This window comes from Hylobates moloch, unplaced genomic scaffold (assembly GCF_009828535.3).
Source record: "Hylobates moloch isolate HMO894 unplaced genomic scaffold, HMol_V3 SCAFFOLD_1, whole genome shotgun sequence".
NCBI classification, from domain to species: domain Eukaryota; kingdom Metazoa; phylum Chordata; class Mammalia; order Primates; family Hylobatidae; genus Hylobates; species Hylobates moloch.
The window spans coordinates 137,216,204-137,234,932 of NW_026652276.1; the positions used below are offsets into that span (position 1 = coordinate 137,216,204).

General features: G+C 39.8%; 1 protein-coding gene across 3 annotated transcripts in view; it reads left to right on the forward strand.

Moving 5' to 3' along the window:
- Positions 1-15,838, forward strand: part of PDE1C (phosphodiesterase 1C) — a 586,050-nt gene extending 570,212 nt beyond the window's left edge. For 2 of the 3 annotated variants that reach the window (XM_032758380.2, XM_032758378.2), the window contains one exon: positions 13,566-15,838. In XM_032758380.2, the coding sequence (XP_032614271.1) occupies positions 13,566-13,735 (170 nt within the window). In that variant the 3' untranslated portion in view covers positions 13,736-15,838. Of the gene's footprint in view, positions 1-206; positions 255-13,565 lie in introns of those variants that run through there. The other variant, XM_058445830.1, reaches the window with a different exon arrangement.
- The last annotated feature ends 2,891 nt before the right edge of the window (positions 15,839-18,729 follow it).

Genomic DNA, 18,729 nt, shown 5'->3' on the forward strand with positions numbered 1-18,729 from the left:
ACTTTCCTGAAGTGATCACTGAATGGAAAGGTATGGTACCATAGTCATTCCTCCATGCAAATAGCTGATTGCTCTTCCAGTGTGCACGGTAGTGTTGGCTCTGTAGATGTGGCTCTGCTTCTAAACTCCGCTGCCTGCTGAAGAAAGAGTTTGTGTATTTAGATGCCAGCTGGCTTGCAATGACATTGTTGTGTGTCCTGTTTTAGGGGACTACGGCTAAAATGTTCATCCAGAGGATTCCTCAGAAGAGACCGGACCAGCTCTGAGGTCTGAAGACATTTTAGGAAGCTTATGATTCTTTTACCAAAGCAAAATATTATATGTATTGTAAGTTATTGAGTAATTAACTTCAAGAAATGATGACTTCTGATCTCCCTAATACAGGCTTTTAACAACAGATTTTTTTTTTTTTTTTTTTGAGATGGAGTCTCCCTCTGTCACTCAGGCTGGAGGGCCGTGGTGCGATCTTGGCTCACTGCAAGCTCCACCTCCCAGGTTCATGCCATTCTCCTGCCTCAGCCTCCCAAGTAGCTGAGACTACAGGCGCCTGCCACCACACCCGGCTAATTTTTTGTATTTTTAGTAGAGACGGGGTTTCACTGTGTTAGCCAGGATGGTCTCGATCTCCTGACCTCGTGATCTGCCTGCCTCAGCCTCCCAAAGTGCCACGATTACAGGCGTGAGCCACTGCGCCCAGCCCAACCACAGATATTTTAACATGTATTGCATATCTACAAATATCAGGGACAATATTAGGTCCTTAACATGTATTATGTTATTGAATCCTCACAACAACCCTCTAAGGGAGGTACTATTATTTCTGTTTCACAGATTAGGAAACTGAGGCACAAAGAGATGAGTAGCTTACCCAAAGTTAGCAGGGGGCAAGCCTGTGCTCTTTTCTCTGAAGGTCATTGCCAATGGTTAAAGACTGATTCTAAATAGTCCTCACTGTAACCACTTTTCTTTCGCACTTGTATTCTGCCTAGGAGTGAGATCAAGCTCTATGTACCAATATCAAGCACATTGTTGGGGTGTGGGAGGGATCCTGTACTATCTTTTAAGTGAAGACTCTGGTAAGTGTTCTCTCTGCAACCGTCTTTTACCTGAGTTGATTGAACGATGGCAGTTATCACTTACTGTGGACTGGATCAAAGCCTATCCCACTTGATCCAGCTTTGTTATGCAGGAGCTCTATCACCTTGAAGAAATGTATCTTTATAGGCTTCTTCTGAAATTGGCCACTGTTAGTGTGAACAAAGGATAAAGGAGCTTCTGAATAGCCTTACATTTCCAATCTTCTCACGCACAAGTGGGAAAATGCACACGTTGTTGAGAAAAATACAGCAAAAGACTTAGCTTGCATTATCTCCAAAATATGATTCTCCATTGAAACAACTAGAATCATGCCAAGACAAACAAAATGAAAACAAAGAACCACATTAATGATGAGAAAATTTATAACCACATTATAAATGAGAAGATTAAAGATGATCATCACCTTGAGGGAGTTCATTTTTAGTCTATTTTTATATCCTTAGCATTAAATCATGAAGTCACAGGGCATTTGATAGGAAGCCATCGTTTGAAAAAGAGCTGATTTTTCCAGCCTCATTTAAACTGCCCCTCCCCTTTCACCTATTTGTTCAGGGAAAGAAGGCTCAAAAGCTGTGTCTCAGTGCCTCCCCATATTATCATGAGACCAGTAGAAATGAGCTAAGATTTTAGCATTTGTGTAAAACAAAGGGCTCAAACTTGAAAGCTTGAAAGGATCTTGCTGACATTCTTCTCAAGCAAACATGGAAAGCAAAATCTAAATATCAAGACACTGCTGAAGAAAGAGAGAAATATTTGGATCTATAGATCCCAATCATCATTTCCAGCTTGTGTATATTCAAAGTGATTCATTTATTCTTTAGTAAATGGAAGATTTATGAATGCTACTGAGTGTGAGGTAGAGTAGTTTATTCACTCATTAAATATTTCTCACCACCAGTTAATACTGTGATTAAATTCTGGGGATGCATATACTGCATCCCTATCCTCAGGAAGCTGATAGGCAGGATTGAGTTATTTATGGAATAAAGCACAAAGAAGCTCCAAAAAATCCAGGGAATCACTGGCTCAGGAATGGCTTCCAATGAGTGACTCAAATAATTACCATGACTCAGCATAATAAATGCAACATGTCTTAAGAATGAGAAGTGTCCTTGACAGTTTTCTAATGATTTCAAGATTAAAATTCAGGGACTGGAACTCCTTCCATCTTGGTTGGTTATCTAAGGCATATTTCCCACTGGGATTTCTAGCACTGTTTGTACTTGAGGTTAGGTATTACTCAAAATGATTGAATGGGCTGGGCAGCATGGCTCATGCCTGTAATCCCAGTACTTTGGGAGGCTCAGTTGGGTGGATCACCATGGTCAGGAGTTCAAGACCAGCCTGGCCAACATGGTGAAACCCTGTGACTACTAAAAATACAAAAAAATTATCTGGGTGTGATGTTGCTCACCTCTAATCCCAGCTACTACAGAGTCTGAGGCAGGAGAATCACTTGAACCTGAGAGGCTGCAGTGAGCCGAGATTGTGCCACTGCACTCCAGCCTGGGCAACAGAGCAAGACTCTGTCTTAAAAACAAAAACAAAACCAAAGTGACTGAATGAACCACCATATTTTTGCATTGCCTAAATGGTTTAGAATGAGGGCTAAGCCATTTTTCCTTTGCTTAAAATGGCACATATGTTCAGCAAAGTGGCTTTCTCAGGTAGCAGAATGGAAATATATATATATATATATATTCACAAATGCAGATTTTAAATAACTGGTCTTTTGTGAATCAAAGTGGTGTATTCTCTGCCAAATATTCACAAATAAATTCATTAGGTTAATCTCTTCATTGTGTGGTGAGATCTTTCATGTAATAAAACCCATCATGTGGGGAATTATGTGACTTTTCTATATTGTAATAAGAAGATCCACCAGGGAGGGCACTATCATGAAGCAGCAGTGATGATCTTTCGTCTTCCTGTGCTGTGTAACAAAGATGGCTATGTATCAAATACCTACAACATTCTGGGCATGGTGTACTGTGCAATGGCACATGGGTACTGCATATGCATATTCCCATTTATATTTCCTTTAAAATCCTCACCACAACCATGGAAGGCAGTTACTATTCTCATTTTAAAAAAGGAAGAAAGAAAACCAAACCCTGAGTGCTAGAACAGATTATTTACTTAGGATTTCACAACTAGTAATAGCTTAGCTCTGTGACATGCCCCAAGCCCATGGTTTTTTTCATAAGACCACCCACCTCTCCCAAAAGTAGATGTCCATGGGCTCATTTTCCTGTCACAGACCTTAGCACTAAGATCCTGTCTTAGATCTATTCTTACTTTAAGAATAGATTATCACCTTAGACAACACTACATCTAATGCCCATGGTATGAGAGTAATTTTCTCTCATACCATGGGTTAAGTTTGCTAAATTGTGTTTCTACAATCTTAGCACATGGCTGAGGGTTGGGCATTCCCAGACAACAGGAACAGGGAGCAGGTTGGCCACCTCAGCATCCTTCTAAAGCTAAGTATAAACCAAATTGCTTTCAAAACAAACTCAGTCCCAAAGCCAGTGGTTTTCAAGCCTGGCCACACATTAGGATAACTGGGCATTACAAACATACTGGTGTTTGGGCTCCACTCCAGGGTGATCGATTACCTCAGAGACTCCTGGGGGTAAGGCTTGGGCATCAGTACTTTTAAAAGCTCCCCAAGCAATCTAATGTGCACCCAGGATTCAGAACCACCAGTGGGAGAAAACAGCTTCAGGTTGCATGGAAGGTAGCAAAACGGCATGGTTTATCTGTTTTCTATGGATGCATATCCCTCTGGGGATCTGGAAATGCTGGTTGGGTCATCTTTCCATACCAGACTAGTAGCAGTTTGGTTCGGGCAGGATCAGCTCAGCTCCTTCTAAATAGCTTCTCAGACCGCAAGCTTCCTGTCCCCTGCATTCTTTGCTCTGTGTGATGAAAAAATGGAAGCCATAGATAATTCAGCATTCTCACTTTCTTGAGGTAAAGTCCTTGGAGAATCTGGGTCTTTAAAAATGTAGATAATGGGGACAGGCTTGGTGGCTCACACCTGTAATCCCAGCACTTTGGGAGGCCGAGACAGGCAGATCACTTGAGGTCAAGAGTTCGAGACCAGCCTGGCCACCATGGTGAAACCCCATTTCTACTAAAAATACAAAAATTATCCAGGTGTGGTGGGATGCTTCTGTAATCCCAGCTACTCAGGAGGCTGAGGTGGGAGATCAGTTGAACCCAGGAGGCGGAGTTTGCAGTGACCTGGGATGGCGCCACTGCACTCCAGGCTGGGTGACAGAGTGAGACTCAATCTCAAAAAAATAAATAATGTAGATAATGGGCTTAATCATTCTAGTTTTTAATATGAAATATACCTTGAAGAGTTTAAGAACAGATTATCACCTTAGACGACACTACATCTAACACACATGGCACGAAAGTAATTTTTTGGTTGGGTTAAAGTTGCTAAATTGTATTTCTACAAAAGGAAGGGCTCTTATTAATGTGGCCTCACTATAAGGCTTTTGTGTCTTAGAGAGACAAATAAATTCCCTAGTTGGGAAAGCATGCTGTTACTAAATTTTCCCGGCGCTTGCAAATCTTCTAGGTAGTTCCTAAATGTCTTCATCTGAGGAAAGGGATGGAAATTGATACTGAATGAGCACCTACTATGTGTCAGCACTGTGCTGGCTGCTTTCACATGTATGATTTATTTTTATTCTTACCATTGTCCTGTGAAGTGTTATTATTTCCATTTTTTTAATTGGAAAACTGAAATAAAGTGTCCAAGTCATATGGGGACAGAGCCAGAACTGAATCTGGCCAGCTTCCAAGGATGGTGAGGCGTTGCAAATGAGCTCATGGAAGATGAAGAATGAGAGGATTGGAGAGATAAAGACAGTAGTTTTCAAACTCCAGTACAGTAAAATTATCTGAAGAGCTTAAACAATTCTGAAGGCTTAGTCCTACCCTCATAGATTCTGCTTTAAGTGATCTGGGGTACAAATTGAGCACTAAGAATTTTAAAAGCTATCTATGTGGTTCCCATATGCAGCCAGGATTGAGAACCACCAAGTTAAAGAGTCCTGGAGCTTGCCTGGCTAGACTCCACTGGCCTAGAGTTTTGGGATACTTGTTAATATTCCAACCTGGCAGAAGGGAGGGAAAAGATGAAAGGAGTTATTTAAGAGAACTCTTTAAATCAGGAACTAAAGTAGTTACTTCCTGAGCCATTGCCACAAACTATTTTAAAGTGGGGTTAGGGGATGACTTACTTTTGTTTACAGGGAAGCAAGATTATTGCTTCAAAATTATTGATTATTCAAGGGTATTCAATAATTCAGTATATGACACACGTATATACCTAAATGTTAATAATATAAATGAGATACCATTTTGACGACTCTTAATTTATTATTGGTAGTTATTAAAACTTACTCTGCATTTTGGTACAAGATTATTTTAAATACGGGGGGATAGGAGGAAGGGTCTGAATTCAGATTGCATGTGTGTGAATCCAGAATCAAGACTCCTTTGTGCTGTGTGACTTTGGCCGGTTACTTTAGCTCTCTAAGCCTCCGTTTCCTCACCCAAAGAGGAAGTGATAATAGTTCTTGCCTCATAGGATTGTAGTAAAGATTCAAAGTTAAATTCTTATCATTGTGCCCAGTACATAGCATCAGCTATTACAATGATTTTGCCACAGCGGTTCCTGAAATGAGAATCACAGGATCAAATCTCATATTGTCCCATCCTCAGTGGGGCTCATGTTAGCATTCCAGTCCCTTGCAGTTCAAAACTCCTGGATGGTTTTTGTGCATTTTGATAAGGGCTTTCTACCTAGAAATAGAATGTATAGTAGAGTTTTTTCCTTCATGTAAAATAACATTTAAGTGGCAATAAATGATTATTTTAATTTTGTTAGTTTAGTATATGTGGTTTGGTGTGTATGTGTGTGCATGCATACACGTTGCACATAGAAAGTGTCTAAAGGAGGAAGTGCTTTTTCCAAAGGTCATATCATAGCATTATGTTTGAAAGAGAAAAAACACAGATATCCAACACATTTTTGTTTAAAACTAAGGCTGCCAATATTAGAATTTACTCAAAAGCACCAAGTAGACCAAATTATTGCCATTTGAGGTGATGCTCACCTGAAGAGTTTCAGAAAACCTCCACCTGAAGATACTGCTGCACTGCAGTGTGGGGTTCCAAAGGTCACAATGAAGTCACAGTGGATTGAAAGAACCAAGGCCAGTGCTATGGGGAATCATACTGAACTCAAGGGAATGAGGCCAGACCCAAGCGTGGATGAGGACTAGTGACTGTTCTCTCTTGATTGCTCTCACTTAGTGGAAAACAACAGGGTATACTGGGTTAATGACTTGATATAGTATGATATGATATGATAATAAATTAATTCCATTTTTCTGAAGGCATTTTCACTCTATAAGATGCCCTTGATAAAAAGGAGCTATTTAGCCAAATAAAATTGAGAAAAACTATATGCTATTGGCTGTTCTCAGGGATTCTTAATAGATGTTATTATTTAAGGTGTTGGTAAGTCCTGGTGTGAAGATAATAGTTTAACTTTAACTTAGTTAAATCTGATTGAGGAAACCCTCTCCCCGCAACCACATCTATTACACAGCTTTGTTGAAGGGTACTTTGGTTTCCAGTAGACTAATATAAATAATCCTAATAGCTGTATTTGATACATGAATAAATTTGGACCTGTTTCCCAGAGAAAAATAATTCTGTACAACTGTTTCCCATACCAAAACAAAAAAGTAGCCACCAAGAAAAATGATCAGAGAAAGAGAGAATGGAGAGGGAGAGAGAGGGAGAGAAAGAGAGAGAGAGACAACAAAAGATAGGCTGGTTGTGGCAGTGAAAGGGGAGAAAATCATAGATACCTTTGGGAGAAATTGTTATATTTATGAAAAATAATTAAACAATTGAGAGTTAAAACTCCTAAAAGAGCATTGCTTTTATGAAAATCAAACATGGAGCATAATTATAAAATAAAGGATGGTGATGTGTCAATTTTTGACTTGAACTTTTGTTTTTCTAAGCATGTTTAAAAGTAATATAGATAATTTTCCCAAGTTCAGGCACTGCGGTGAGATATGTGCCTTTGTCAAAATCTTCATTAACTAATTAGATCATTTTCTCCAAGCAAATTGTTCTAAGAGATGAGGGCAGACTTTTTTAAAGTATCCCCAAGGGGAAGAAGTGTCCAACTTGCTGATAATCAACCATTTATTTGTGGTGGGGGTGGGGATCCAGGTTTGGTTCTTCTCCACTAGGGGTGGGGGATTGTACGACTGGTTGGATTCAGCTGTAGGAAGTGCCCAGTCATTGAAAGGAGGAGGGTCAGACCCCTTCCAATAGTTTAGGTATAGCCAGACAATGAATGAGGGTATCCTCAGAAGGCCATACCAGGACCCCGGAAGAATGGTCCACGTTAAATTCAAGATGGTGCCCTCATGCCTGGCTCTGGTGTTTTGCTCTGCCACCAAATCACAATCCATTGCAGAGGGGAAAGGCAATGAATGCATACAAAACAGCAATGTACGAAATTTTCCTTTATCCCACATTTTGAGTGAGGGTGACAGCAGCCGTATAAGTATTTCCGCAAACTCAATGGAGAGCCGATCTGTATCAGCAGGTTCAACTCTATTTGCAGTGACTCCAGTGGCAAGGAGAGGTTTTGTTCTGACAACCAGAATTCCAGCAAATGGTAAATGTTTCTTCATGCTGAGAAGTGGGAAATTCAATAATACTTTGGCTGAGTTCCTGCTGAGTAGCGAAAATAGAATGAATATGGAGAGGGACTGTGACTTGAAGAGCAGTGAATCAGCTGGCCCAGACATTGCAACAATCTGCTTTTAAGCTGAAGCCTTCTCCCCTTTCTACACCATTCTCCAGAGTAATGGCACTGTTTTTATGTTTGTTCCTAGGGAATTTAATGCCATAATTTCTTTTTTACCCTAAGAAACAGAATTAAGCACTCTGAGATCTAATAAACAAACCCATAATAATATAGAAGAATATATATTACTATGCCACAACAGAGTCATTTGCTGCAACTCTTTACTTCATGTTAGGATATTGCAATAGGTAAAGTTGGCATGGGTATCAAGGAGCTTGTAGCAATAGCATAATTTGTACCTGAACACTTTTTACTTCTGTGAGTGAGTTAAAAGTTTTGGAGGATGTTATTAGAATGGAAGCCCTATGAAGGCAGGGATTTCTGTCTGTTCTGTTCACTGTTATATCAATAGCACACAATAGGTACTCTAAGAAGTGGGTCAATAAATATTTTTTGAAGGCTTTTATGAGGCATACTTGGGAGTATGGGTACCTCATAAGTATTTTAATAGGAGAAGTAGCATAATTGTTTTTTAATTTTTTTACCATTTTTTAAAAATTATACTTTAAGTTCTAGGGTACATGTGCACAACGTGCAGGTTTGTTACATATGTATACATGCGCCATGTTGGTGTGCTGCACCCATTAACTTGTCATTTACATTAGGTATATCTCCTAATGCTATCCCTCCCCCTCCCCCTACCCCATGACAGGCCCCAGTGTGTGATGTTCCTCTTCCTGTGTCCGAGTGTTCTCATTGTCCAATTCCCACCTATGAGTGACAACATGCGGTGTTTGGTTTTTTGTCCTTGTGATAGTTTGCTCCGAATGATGGTTTCCAGCTTCATCCACGTCCCTACAAAGGACATGAACTCATCCTTTTTTATGGCTGCGTAGTATTCCATGGTGTATATGTGCCACATTTTCTTTTTTTTTTTTTTTTTTTTTGAGACAGAGTCTCGCTCTTTCACCCAGGCTGGAGTGCAGTGGTGTGATCTTGGCTCACTGCAGGCTCCGCCCCCCCGGGGTTCATGCCATTCTCCTGTCTCAGCCTCCTGCGTAGCTGGGACTACAGATGCCCGCCACCTCACCCGGCTAATTTTTTGTATTTTTAGTAAAGACGGGGTTTCACCGTGTTAGCCAGGATGGTCTTGATCTCCTGACCTCATGATCCGCCCGCCTCGGCCTCCCAAAGTGCTGGGATTACAGGCGTGAGCCACCGCGCCCAGCTATGTGCCACATTTTCTTAATCCAGTCTATCATTGATGGACATTTGGGTTGGTTCCAAGTCTTTGCTATTGTGAATAGTGCTGCAGTAAACATACGTGTGCATGTGTCTTTATAGCAGCATGATTTATAATCCTTTGAGTATATACCCAGTAATGGGATGGCTGGGTCAAGTGGTATTTCTAGTTCTAGATCCTTGAGGAATTGCCACACTGACTTCCACAATGGTTGAACTAGTTTACAGTCCCACCAACAGTGTAAAAGTGTTCCTATTTCTCCACATCCTCTCCAGCACCTGTTGTTTCCTGACTTTTTAATGATCGCCATTCTAACTGGTGTGAGATGGTATCTCATTGTGGTTTTGATTTGCATTTCTCTGATGGCCAGTGATGATGTTAATCTGTAGGCTGTGAAAAGTGTACTCAGCTATGGCTCATCTGAGATGTCTAGTACTAAGGTCCGAGGTGAACTTGGTTTTACTGATTTTCTCTCAGGTGTGATTTTGTAGAATAATTCTGATAGATGATTCTATAGAAGAAATGTTTACTAGTATGTTTCTTTTTTAAAATTTACATGACTAGAACTTGATCATCATAGAAAAATTAGAAAGTGTAAACAACCAAAGAGATAAAATAGCCATGTTTATGCTACTCAGAGATAACCACTGCTATGATTTAAATGTATGTTCTTCCAGATTTCCCTATGCACATATGTTTATATCTTATAGTAATGAGATTAGATAATATATCCTGCTTTTTCATTTAACACTATTACATGAACCTCTATTTTTGTTAGTAGTCATCTGTATCATCTTTCCATAGTATCATAGTAGCATATTCTAAGAATGGACCAGAATTTAACCAATTCTCTATGATTGTTCATTTAAGTTGTTTCTCATCTTTGTTTGTTCACAAGCACCATGCATGTCCCTGTTATTGGAAGACACGTGCAGAGCTGGTTTTTCACAAGGAAATATCAGGCATTGGACAGATGTGTCCCTGACCTTGGCCCTTCCAGCGAATCCACTGTGTATCCTGCTCTTGCACTGGCTCTTTCAGTGACAGTGGAGGAGCCTGCAGGGAAAGCCAGTGAGCAAGGGTTCAGCTGGCTCTGTTTCCTTGCACTTTCACCTAGTTATTATATCTCATCTCTTTCTGATGATCATTTGACTTGTTTTCACCTTTATTCATGTTGACATTATCTCACTGACCAAACACTTTCCAGCAGAACCTAGAAGGGATGAGGTGTGGGCTGGCACAGAGAGGAGCAGGGGGAGGAAAAGTTAATGAGTACTTTACCTTCTATGTCTAGATCTGCAGATTAGATGCTGTCCTTATTATTATTATCTGAAGTTTCTGCTTTATTTAAATTTCCCTAGTTGTTACCCAGTGTCATTTTTCTGTCCCAGGATCCCATCCAGGACAACCCATTACTTTTAGTCATCAACTTTCCTTAGACTTTTCTTGGATGTGACAGTTCCTCAGACTTCCCTAATTTTTGGTGACTTTGACAGCTTCGAGGAATGCCTGTCAGGTATTTTGTAGAATATCTCTCAGTTGGAATTTATTTGATATTTTTCATCATTAGAATGGGGTTACATATTTTTGGGAGGAAGACTCCAGAAGTAAAGTTCTATTTTCATCACAAAATATTAATTTTCATCACATGCCACTGGTGTCAACCTTGATCTCCTGGAAGAAGTGTCTACTAGATTTCTCTACTATAAAATTACTCTTTTGTCTCATATATTTATTTATTTATTTATGAGAAGGAGTCTTTCTGTGTCACCAAGACTAGAGTGCAAAGACACCATCTTCGCTCACTGAAACCTCCACCTCCCAGGTTCAAGCGATTCTCCTGCCTGAGCCTCCCGAGTAGCTGGGATTACAGGTGTTTGCGCCACCACGCCCAGCTAATTTTTGTATTTTTAGTAGAGATGGGGTTTCACCATGTTGGCCAGGCTGGTCTCAAACTCCTGGCCTCCAGTGATCTGCCAGCCTTGGCCTCCCAAAGTGCTGGGATTACAGGCATGAGCCACCATGCCAAGCTTGTCTCATACTTTAGTCTGTACTTTTTGGAAGGATGTCACTTTGTCCAATCCATACTAAGGGTTCCTTCTCCTTAAGGGAGGCATATGTATATAAATTATTCTCTGACAATTATTTATTTATTCAATCATTTATTTATATCAGTGTGGACTCACGGATATTTATTTTACACTTCGGGTTAAAATGCAATACTACCTTATTTATTTTGTTGCTCAATTTGATTCAATTTTGGTCATTCAGTAGATCTTTCATTCAGGCTCCTTTGTCTATTGTTGTATTTGTTTGTTTGTTTGTTTGTTTTTGAACACTTCAAATTTTCTGGCTCTACAAGATGCTTCTGGTGCTTCTTGTATATTTTGTGTCCTAGTTCTGGAATCAGTCATTTCTGCAAGGAGCCCTGGTTTCTGCTATTAGCAAATGGTTTTAGAAACCAAGATCAGGGCAGTAGATGTGCTTATTGCTGCTGAGACTTCTAGAGTATAGTGACTTCATTGGTCCTCGACCCCCTCCCCTTCAGCTGAAAGAGCAAGAAAATATATGTGTGAATGCCAACTCATGTACATACACATATCTATAAATATTTTTATATATAATCACCTGTATCTCTATTAAGCTAAATATTAATTCATATTGATATCTCCAAGTTCATTACCACATGGACCATTCTAACCTCCTCCAACATTTCTCACCATCCACCCTCTGTTTACATAATTGTTGAATTCCAGTATATATGTAGAGTGGTCTTAGAATTGATAACCAATAGCCCCATGGGAAACAATTTTATCAACTAGAATAGAGTCCTTGTGTACAGCTTCTTTGGCCTTTAGTCTTGCAGATTCTGTTCATATACAAGGTTACTTCGATGACCATCTTGTCCCTCACTCTTCAGTGAGATTGTTTCCTACATTGGCAATGCATTTACATTGTCTTGTTACAGTTTGCATTTCATTCTAGGATTCCTCCGACCTCTTAAATAGTTGTTTTTATTTGCACATATTAAGGATTATTCTATGTGCTATAAAGTTCTATGGGTCTTGACAAATGTGTAGTGTCATATATATACACCACTACAGTATTGTATGAGAGAGTTTCACTGCCCTAGAAATTCCCTGTACTTCACCTATTTAACCATCCCTCCTCTTTCCAAACCCCTGACAATCACTGATGTTTTTGTCATCTCTATATTTGTCCTTTGAAGGATGTCATATAAGTGGAATCATATGCTATACAGCCTTTACAGACTGACTTCTTTCACTTAGCAATATGTATTTAAGATTCATTCATGTCTTTGCATAGCTTGATAGTTAATTTGCTTTTTGTCACAATGAATAATATTCCATTGTATAAATGTATCACAATTTGTTTATCCACTCAACTATTGAAGGACATCTTGGTTGCTTCCAGCTTTTGGCACTTATGAATAAAGCTTCTACAAAAATCCATGTGTGGGTTTTTATGTGGACATACATTTTCCATCAATTGGGTAAATGCCTAGGATGCACAATTGCTGCATTGCATGGTAAGACTATGTCTAGCTTCATATGAAACGGTCAAACTGTCTTCCAAAGTGGCCGTACCATTTTGCATTTCAATCAGCAAGAATGAGAGTTCCCATTACTTTACATCCTTGCCAGCAATTGGTATTGTCAATTTTTTTAGATTTTAGCATTGTATAGGTGTGTAGTAGCATATGGTTGTTTTAATTTGAAATTCTCTAATGACACAAGTTGTCGAGCATCTTTTCCTGTGCTTATTTGACACTTGTATCTTCCTTGGTGTGAAGTCTGTTCAGGTATTTTGCCCATTTTAAAATTGGATTGTTTCTTTTTCTTGAGCTTTAAGAATTCTTTTTATATTTTGAATACAAGATCTTTCTATGTGTTTTATAAATATTTTCTTAATGATGCACTTTTAATTAGCACTTTGGGATTGAGTGCCACTTTCCAACACTAAAAGTTTACATACAGTGCTAAATGCTGTTAATGATATACCTGTGTTCACCTTGTTTGCTTTGCTGTTCCCAGAAATGACCCCAATGCTTCCTCTCACTCCCTTAACCCCATCCATTTATTGTCAAAGGACCTTTATGTACTGCAGTCATCACTGTGTATCTCTAGAAATTTCTTCCCTTTATTTATTTTAACTGAATGACCAAGGTGGTAACATGCTTATTCATCTATCTGCCGTAAGGTTTCCAGGGAGAATCCAACCTGCTTGTTTCCTGGTTTTGGAGGAAACAGGTCTAGAGGAAGTTGCTCACAATATTTAGGTCATAGTATGTTGTGGGTGAGGTTAACCGTTGTCTGTCTTCCTTTCCATGGCCTCCAGTCATCAAGCCTCCTTTGCGTCATTTTAAACACCCTGCTTACGCATCTAGTTCCTATGCACCTTCAGTCGCAAAGAAAACTGATGAGCATCCTGCAAGGTACAAGATGCTGGATCAGAGGATTAAAATGAAAAAGATTCAGAACATCTCGCATAACTGGAACAGAAAATAGGCCGAGGGGAAGAAGAGAGGGAGTGAAGGAGGGTCTACCTATCTGCTTCTCAGCACCCACTGGCCACAGCAGGACATGCCTCCAAGACCCTTGGAGGCTGTTGGAGCAGGTACTATCCTGGTTGACTCCACCAAGGTGAAATGAAAGTTGTATATGATTTTCCTCTTTGTTGTTCTTGTATAGACTCATCAATCGCTGGATGTGGGATCAGCCCAGACTCCAGCAACAAACTAGCAAGAGGGGTGTTTTTATGGTATAGGTCTCTAAAAGTCTAAATTGGATCAAAATTAAAATGATACAAACTTAAAAAAAAAAATTCCTCTCATTGACACTTTTTTCATCTCTAAAAGTTACTTGCCCCCCAAAAGAATATTGGTTTAATAATCATCATATTTAAGAAATGCACTGCTAAAAACATATTTTCCAATTTTAAATACACCTATTTAAAATGTAAATACACTTATTTAAAATTCAAGTAAATATGTAACTATCAAAGTAAATGTATTCAAAACAGAAGTTGTGCTTCTGAATGTAAAAATATTAAAAGGAAGGGAAGACTGATGAATTGTTGTATTCATGGACATTTCAGAATTCACGCTTATAAAGCCAATCCAAGTTAAAAAACAAAAAAATATTTTTGTGCCTCATGAAGCTTGTGCCTCATGCCCAATAACCTCATGTACTTTAAAGGATTTGAAGGTTTGCAAGAGATGCATTTGGCTTCATTTTCCTCTAATCTTTTACTTCTACCCATAGTAGATGATACTAAAAATCTTGCCTTAAAGACTGCAGGTTTGAGGGTCAATGCAAAAGATGTCAGTTTGATTTTGTGGTCCTAGGCCAAGAGGGTGTAAAATTCTGAGCCTAGTTTAAATTCTTTATTTTCAGATTGTTCTGGACTGAAAATAAAGAATTTAAACTAGGCTAGAGATGCCTTTAAGTTACATTTCAGATCCTCTTCACAGCACGCTCATATCTAAAGCCCTTGGGATCCTGATTGTTCTCACAGTTGTTGGTGGAATCCATGGCTTTATAACTCACCTCTTTTTATGGTGGCATTGTTAGCCCTTCTGTGTCTCTCCCTAGAAGTTTTACTTTAGGACTAAAATCACAGAAGCAGCAAGGAAAGGCTCAAGACTAGAGATAGCTTTCAATCTCTTCAGAAATAGCCTGGTGCAGTGAGAAAACTAGGTTTGTTTTCAGGCCAGTCTGATCTTCATCCTATTCTATGTATAACTAGTTGCAAGTCTTTGGTCGGATGGCGTAATTTTTTGACGCCTCCATTTGCTTAACTAGAAGCTAGGATTCATATACCCAGATTAATGATAATGTAGGTTTTGGTTGCTGTGGCTGAGCCTGGCCAGTAATAGGTGCACAACAGAAGCAGCTAACAGCATTTCATAATCAGGATGAACTCTCCAGGACAGCCCTACAAAGAAGGAGCTGTTTGTTCCCGGATGGCCTCGATCTTTGAGGCTTGATTGTAAAGAGTTTAGTGTCCTCTCCTTCTCTCATTCCTTGCAGTTCATTTCCAATAAACTGCAGTTATTCAAGTTGAGCAAGTTCCGGAATTTAGTGCCTACCATGCTATTGAGCAGTTTATTTATAATGCGGTTTATGATGATACTTCAGAGAAATTTAATTGCTATACAAAAAGAAGAATCATTGTGACGTTTTGTTAAGGAGGTGATTGCAATTCTTTGCTCCCTGCCTGGTGTCTGGGTCAGAAGACCCTTCTGCAGGCTGGTAGTGTCTATTCCATCTGGATTAGGTTAAGTCAACAGGTAATTCCTATCTGTTTATACACAGATTCTTTAGTGCTTGCTGCACGAAGTCATTCGGCTACACAATGAGGAGGCCCATGGGAGTAGTAGCCTCCTCAAATAATGTTCCCCATCTATCTGTCAATACCTTCCATCTTCGGTATTGAGAATTTAATGAGGCTGTGTTTTCTTGGCTGTACTTCTTGATGTTGGAAGCCATGTTCCTGGGGAAGAAATCTCCTGTATTCTTTTCTCCTAAGATGTGAGTTTTTTTCAACCTTTGCTAATATTTTAATGGAGCAAATGTACAGATGTTGAGATTTTGCACTGCTTTTAAAATGCCTACTACGTTTTTTGCATAATGGATTGTATAGAAATGCAGATTATATTCTTACAGCAAATAAAAAAGATGCATTTAACAGACTTTCTTGTATGTGAGCTATTTTCTTCTCTGAAATTCTGGGATGTTAGATGTTAGCTAAATTTGCTGCTGTTCAGCCCTGACCATCTTGTCAAGGTGAATAGTATAACTTACCCATTTCAATTTTCTTCCTTATTGTTTAGGTGATAGTTCATTTTTTTAACCTTTTTCTCTCTATACACCCAGTAAATAAATTTATTAATATAAATAACCCATAATAGGGGTTAGTCAGTAAGTGAACACCTGTATTATCAACTCAGTTTATATCATTCCAGACCAAGCTGTCTTGCTAGTGGTTAAGAATTGGGACTTTGCCCAGCTACTCGAGAGGCTGAGGCAGAAGAATGGTGTGAACCTGGGAGGCAGAGCTTGCAGTGAGCAGAGATCGCGCCACTGCACTCCAGCCTGGGCGACAGAGCAAGACTCCATCTTAAAAAAACAAACAAACAAACAAAAAACAATTGGAACTTTGGAGTTTAGAAAAACTTACACTTAAATCCTGACACTGCCTTTTGTTTGCTCTGGGAGCTTTACTAAATTGCATAATATCTCTAAACTTTAGTTTATTTAGCTGTAAATTGAGAATAATAATAATACCTGACTCATTATAGCATAGGGCTGGCCTTACAACAAGGGCTCAATAAATATTAGCTATTATTTCTTGGAGAGAGTGGAGTATGGTGAAAAGAAGTTAGGCCCTGAGTTCAAGAGTAATGTCCCTTACTAATTCCATGACATCAGGTAGACAATCTCCAACTTCAGTAAAAAGGCGTTAATTTCACCATGTATTACCCATTTGGCTATTCCTACAGGAACCAGCTTCTAACATCCCCACCTCCAACAATTTCTCCACCTGTATCCCCATGCCCTTGGCCTCCTTGGGCCTTCATCTACTGTGGCCGTCTCTTGCCCTCATGACTCACTAGGACTCTCCCACCACCTCCCTGTGACTTACTTCCTGCAACCACTGCCCTTTACTCTGTTCCTATTTACCGTCTCCTTCTCCACACACAATTGCTTTATTTTCCAAATTTCCACTGACACAAGTCAACTGCAGACAGCAGACTTTTCCTAAAGTTATAGGGTGATAGCACAGCAGAATCAACTATTTAAAAATTTAAAAATTAGGGCCAGACATGGTGGCTCATGCCTGTAATCCCAGCACTTTGGGAGGCCGAGGTGGGTGGATCACCAGGTCAGGAGTTCGAGACCAGCCTGTCCAATATGCTGAAACCTGTTTCTACTAAAAAATACAAAAAATAGCTAGGTGTGGTGGCACGTGCCTGTAGTCTCAGCTACTTGGGAGGCTGAGGCAGGAGAATCACTTGAACCTGGGAGGCAGAGGTTGCAGTGAGCCAAGATGGTGCTACTGCACTCCAGCCTGTGTGACAGAGTGAGACTCTGTCTCAAAAAAAAAAAAAAAAAATTAGACAACAGTGACCACAAAATATTAGCCTCCCTTTGCAGAGGATTTCTCACAGGCTGTGGATTCCTGAGGCACCGATTTGTCTGCATCTTCTCGTCCTTCTTCTACCAAGACCTTTCTCCTCCCCTGTTGCATTCAAATTCCTGTGAATGTGCAGCATGGTCCACTTCTCACCCCCTACACCACACATTTTCAAGGCACAGAAGCTCACCACATTTTTTCAGCACCACATATTTTCAAGACATGTGAGCTCACTCTGACAAACAATGGGCATTGACTCTGGGTCACACTCCTATAAGCACAAAAACCCACAGCAGATTTGAAATGGCAGTGTTTCCCTTAAACAAAATCCAATCCTTAGGGCAAGACCATTCCATGTAAGAAAATAGCTCTATAAATATATCCTTTCCTCTTCCACCATTACCTCTCCTGCCCACCCCACTTGACCCTGCCCAGGAGTACTGCTTATTTATTTTTTTCCCATTCAGTTATAATATCAACCTCACAAAGGTAGGGCAGTGACTTTCTTTTATGGGTGCTTAGAGAATGCAAATTCTCTTGTCTTCCTACCTTTTCCTTCTGCAAGCCAGTTAAGCCTTACCATGAGCACATCCACCAAGCTTTTGAAATAGAACAGGAACTCCAGCATCCCTCTGTTAGGATTTCTTGTCCCTGCAGGATAGAAGGAGAAGGTAGAGACGGTTGATAGCCACCATTTTTTAAGTCTAGGATTTTCATCCAAATCTCTGTTCCTTAGATGAAAGGCCACTTGTACATTAGCAAGCTTTCAGTTTGTTTTCCCATTGGCTGCAATTTCACATGATCAATTACATTCTCTTTGATCCATTTTCAATTTAAAAGAAATCTCTGTTGGAACAACATGCTGATTTATTGAGAGTTTGTCAAATTAGGCTGGAACTGGGGATGCCCTGGGACTGAGGGTGGGAGTGGGTGAAGGCTTCATGACTTGGCCTCCAAGCGTGGCCCTGATGTAGCCTCAAGTGCCGTGAGCAAGGCCAGTTGAGGCAAGAGAAGGCCCTGCATCATAGATGGTGACAGTAGGCCTTTGCTAGTGGTTTTATTTTTAAGACTGATCTAGGAGACTTATGAGTATTCATTATACTTTTGTTACATTCACAGAACATGAAAAGCTGATTTTGGGGAATAACAAATGATAATAACTGTGGAATACTCTCCTCATCTGCATATTTTAACTTCACATGTTCGTATTTTAACTGCATCTTTAACTCATAATGTTCAACTTGGGTTCTCTGTGAATGTTCCATGGCATGCTTTGTTTTGTACGCCTGAATAAGAGATTCAGCCGAGCCAAGCTTACAGAACCACCTCATCTAGATGTCAGTCATTATGGAGACAATTCATG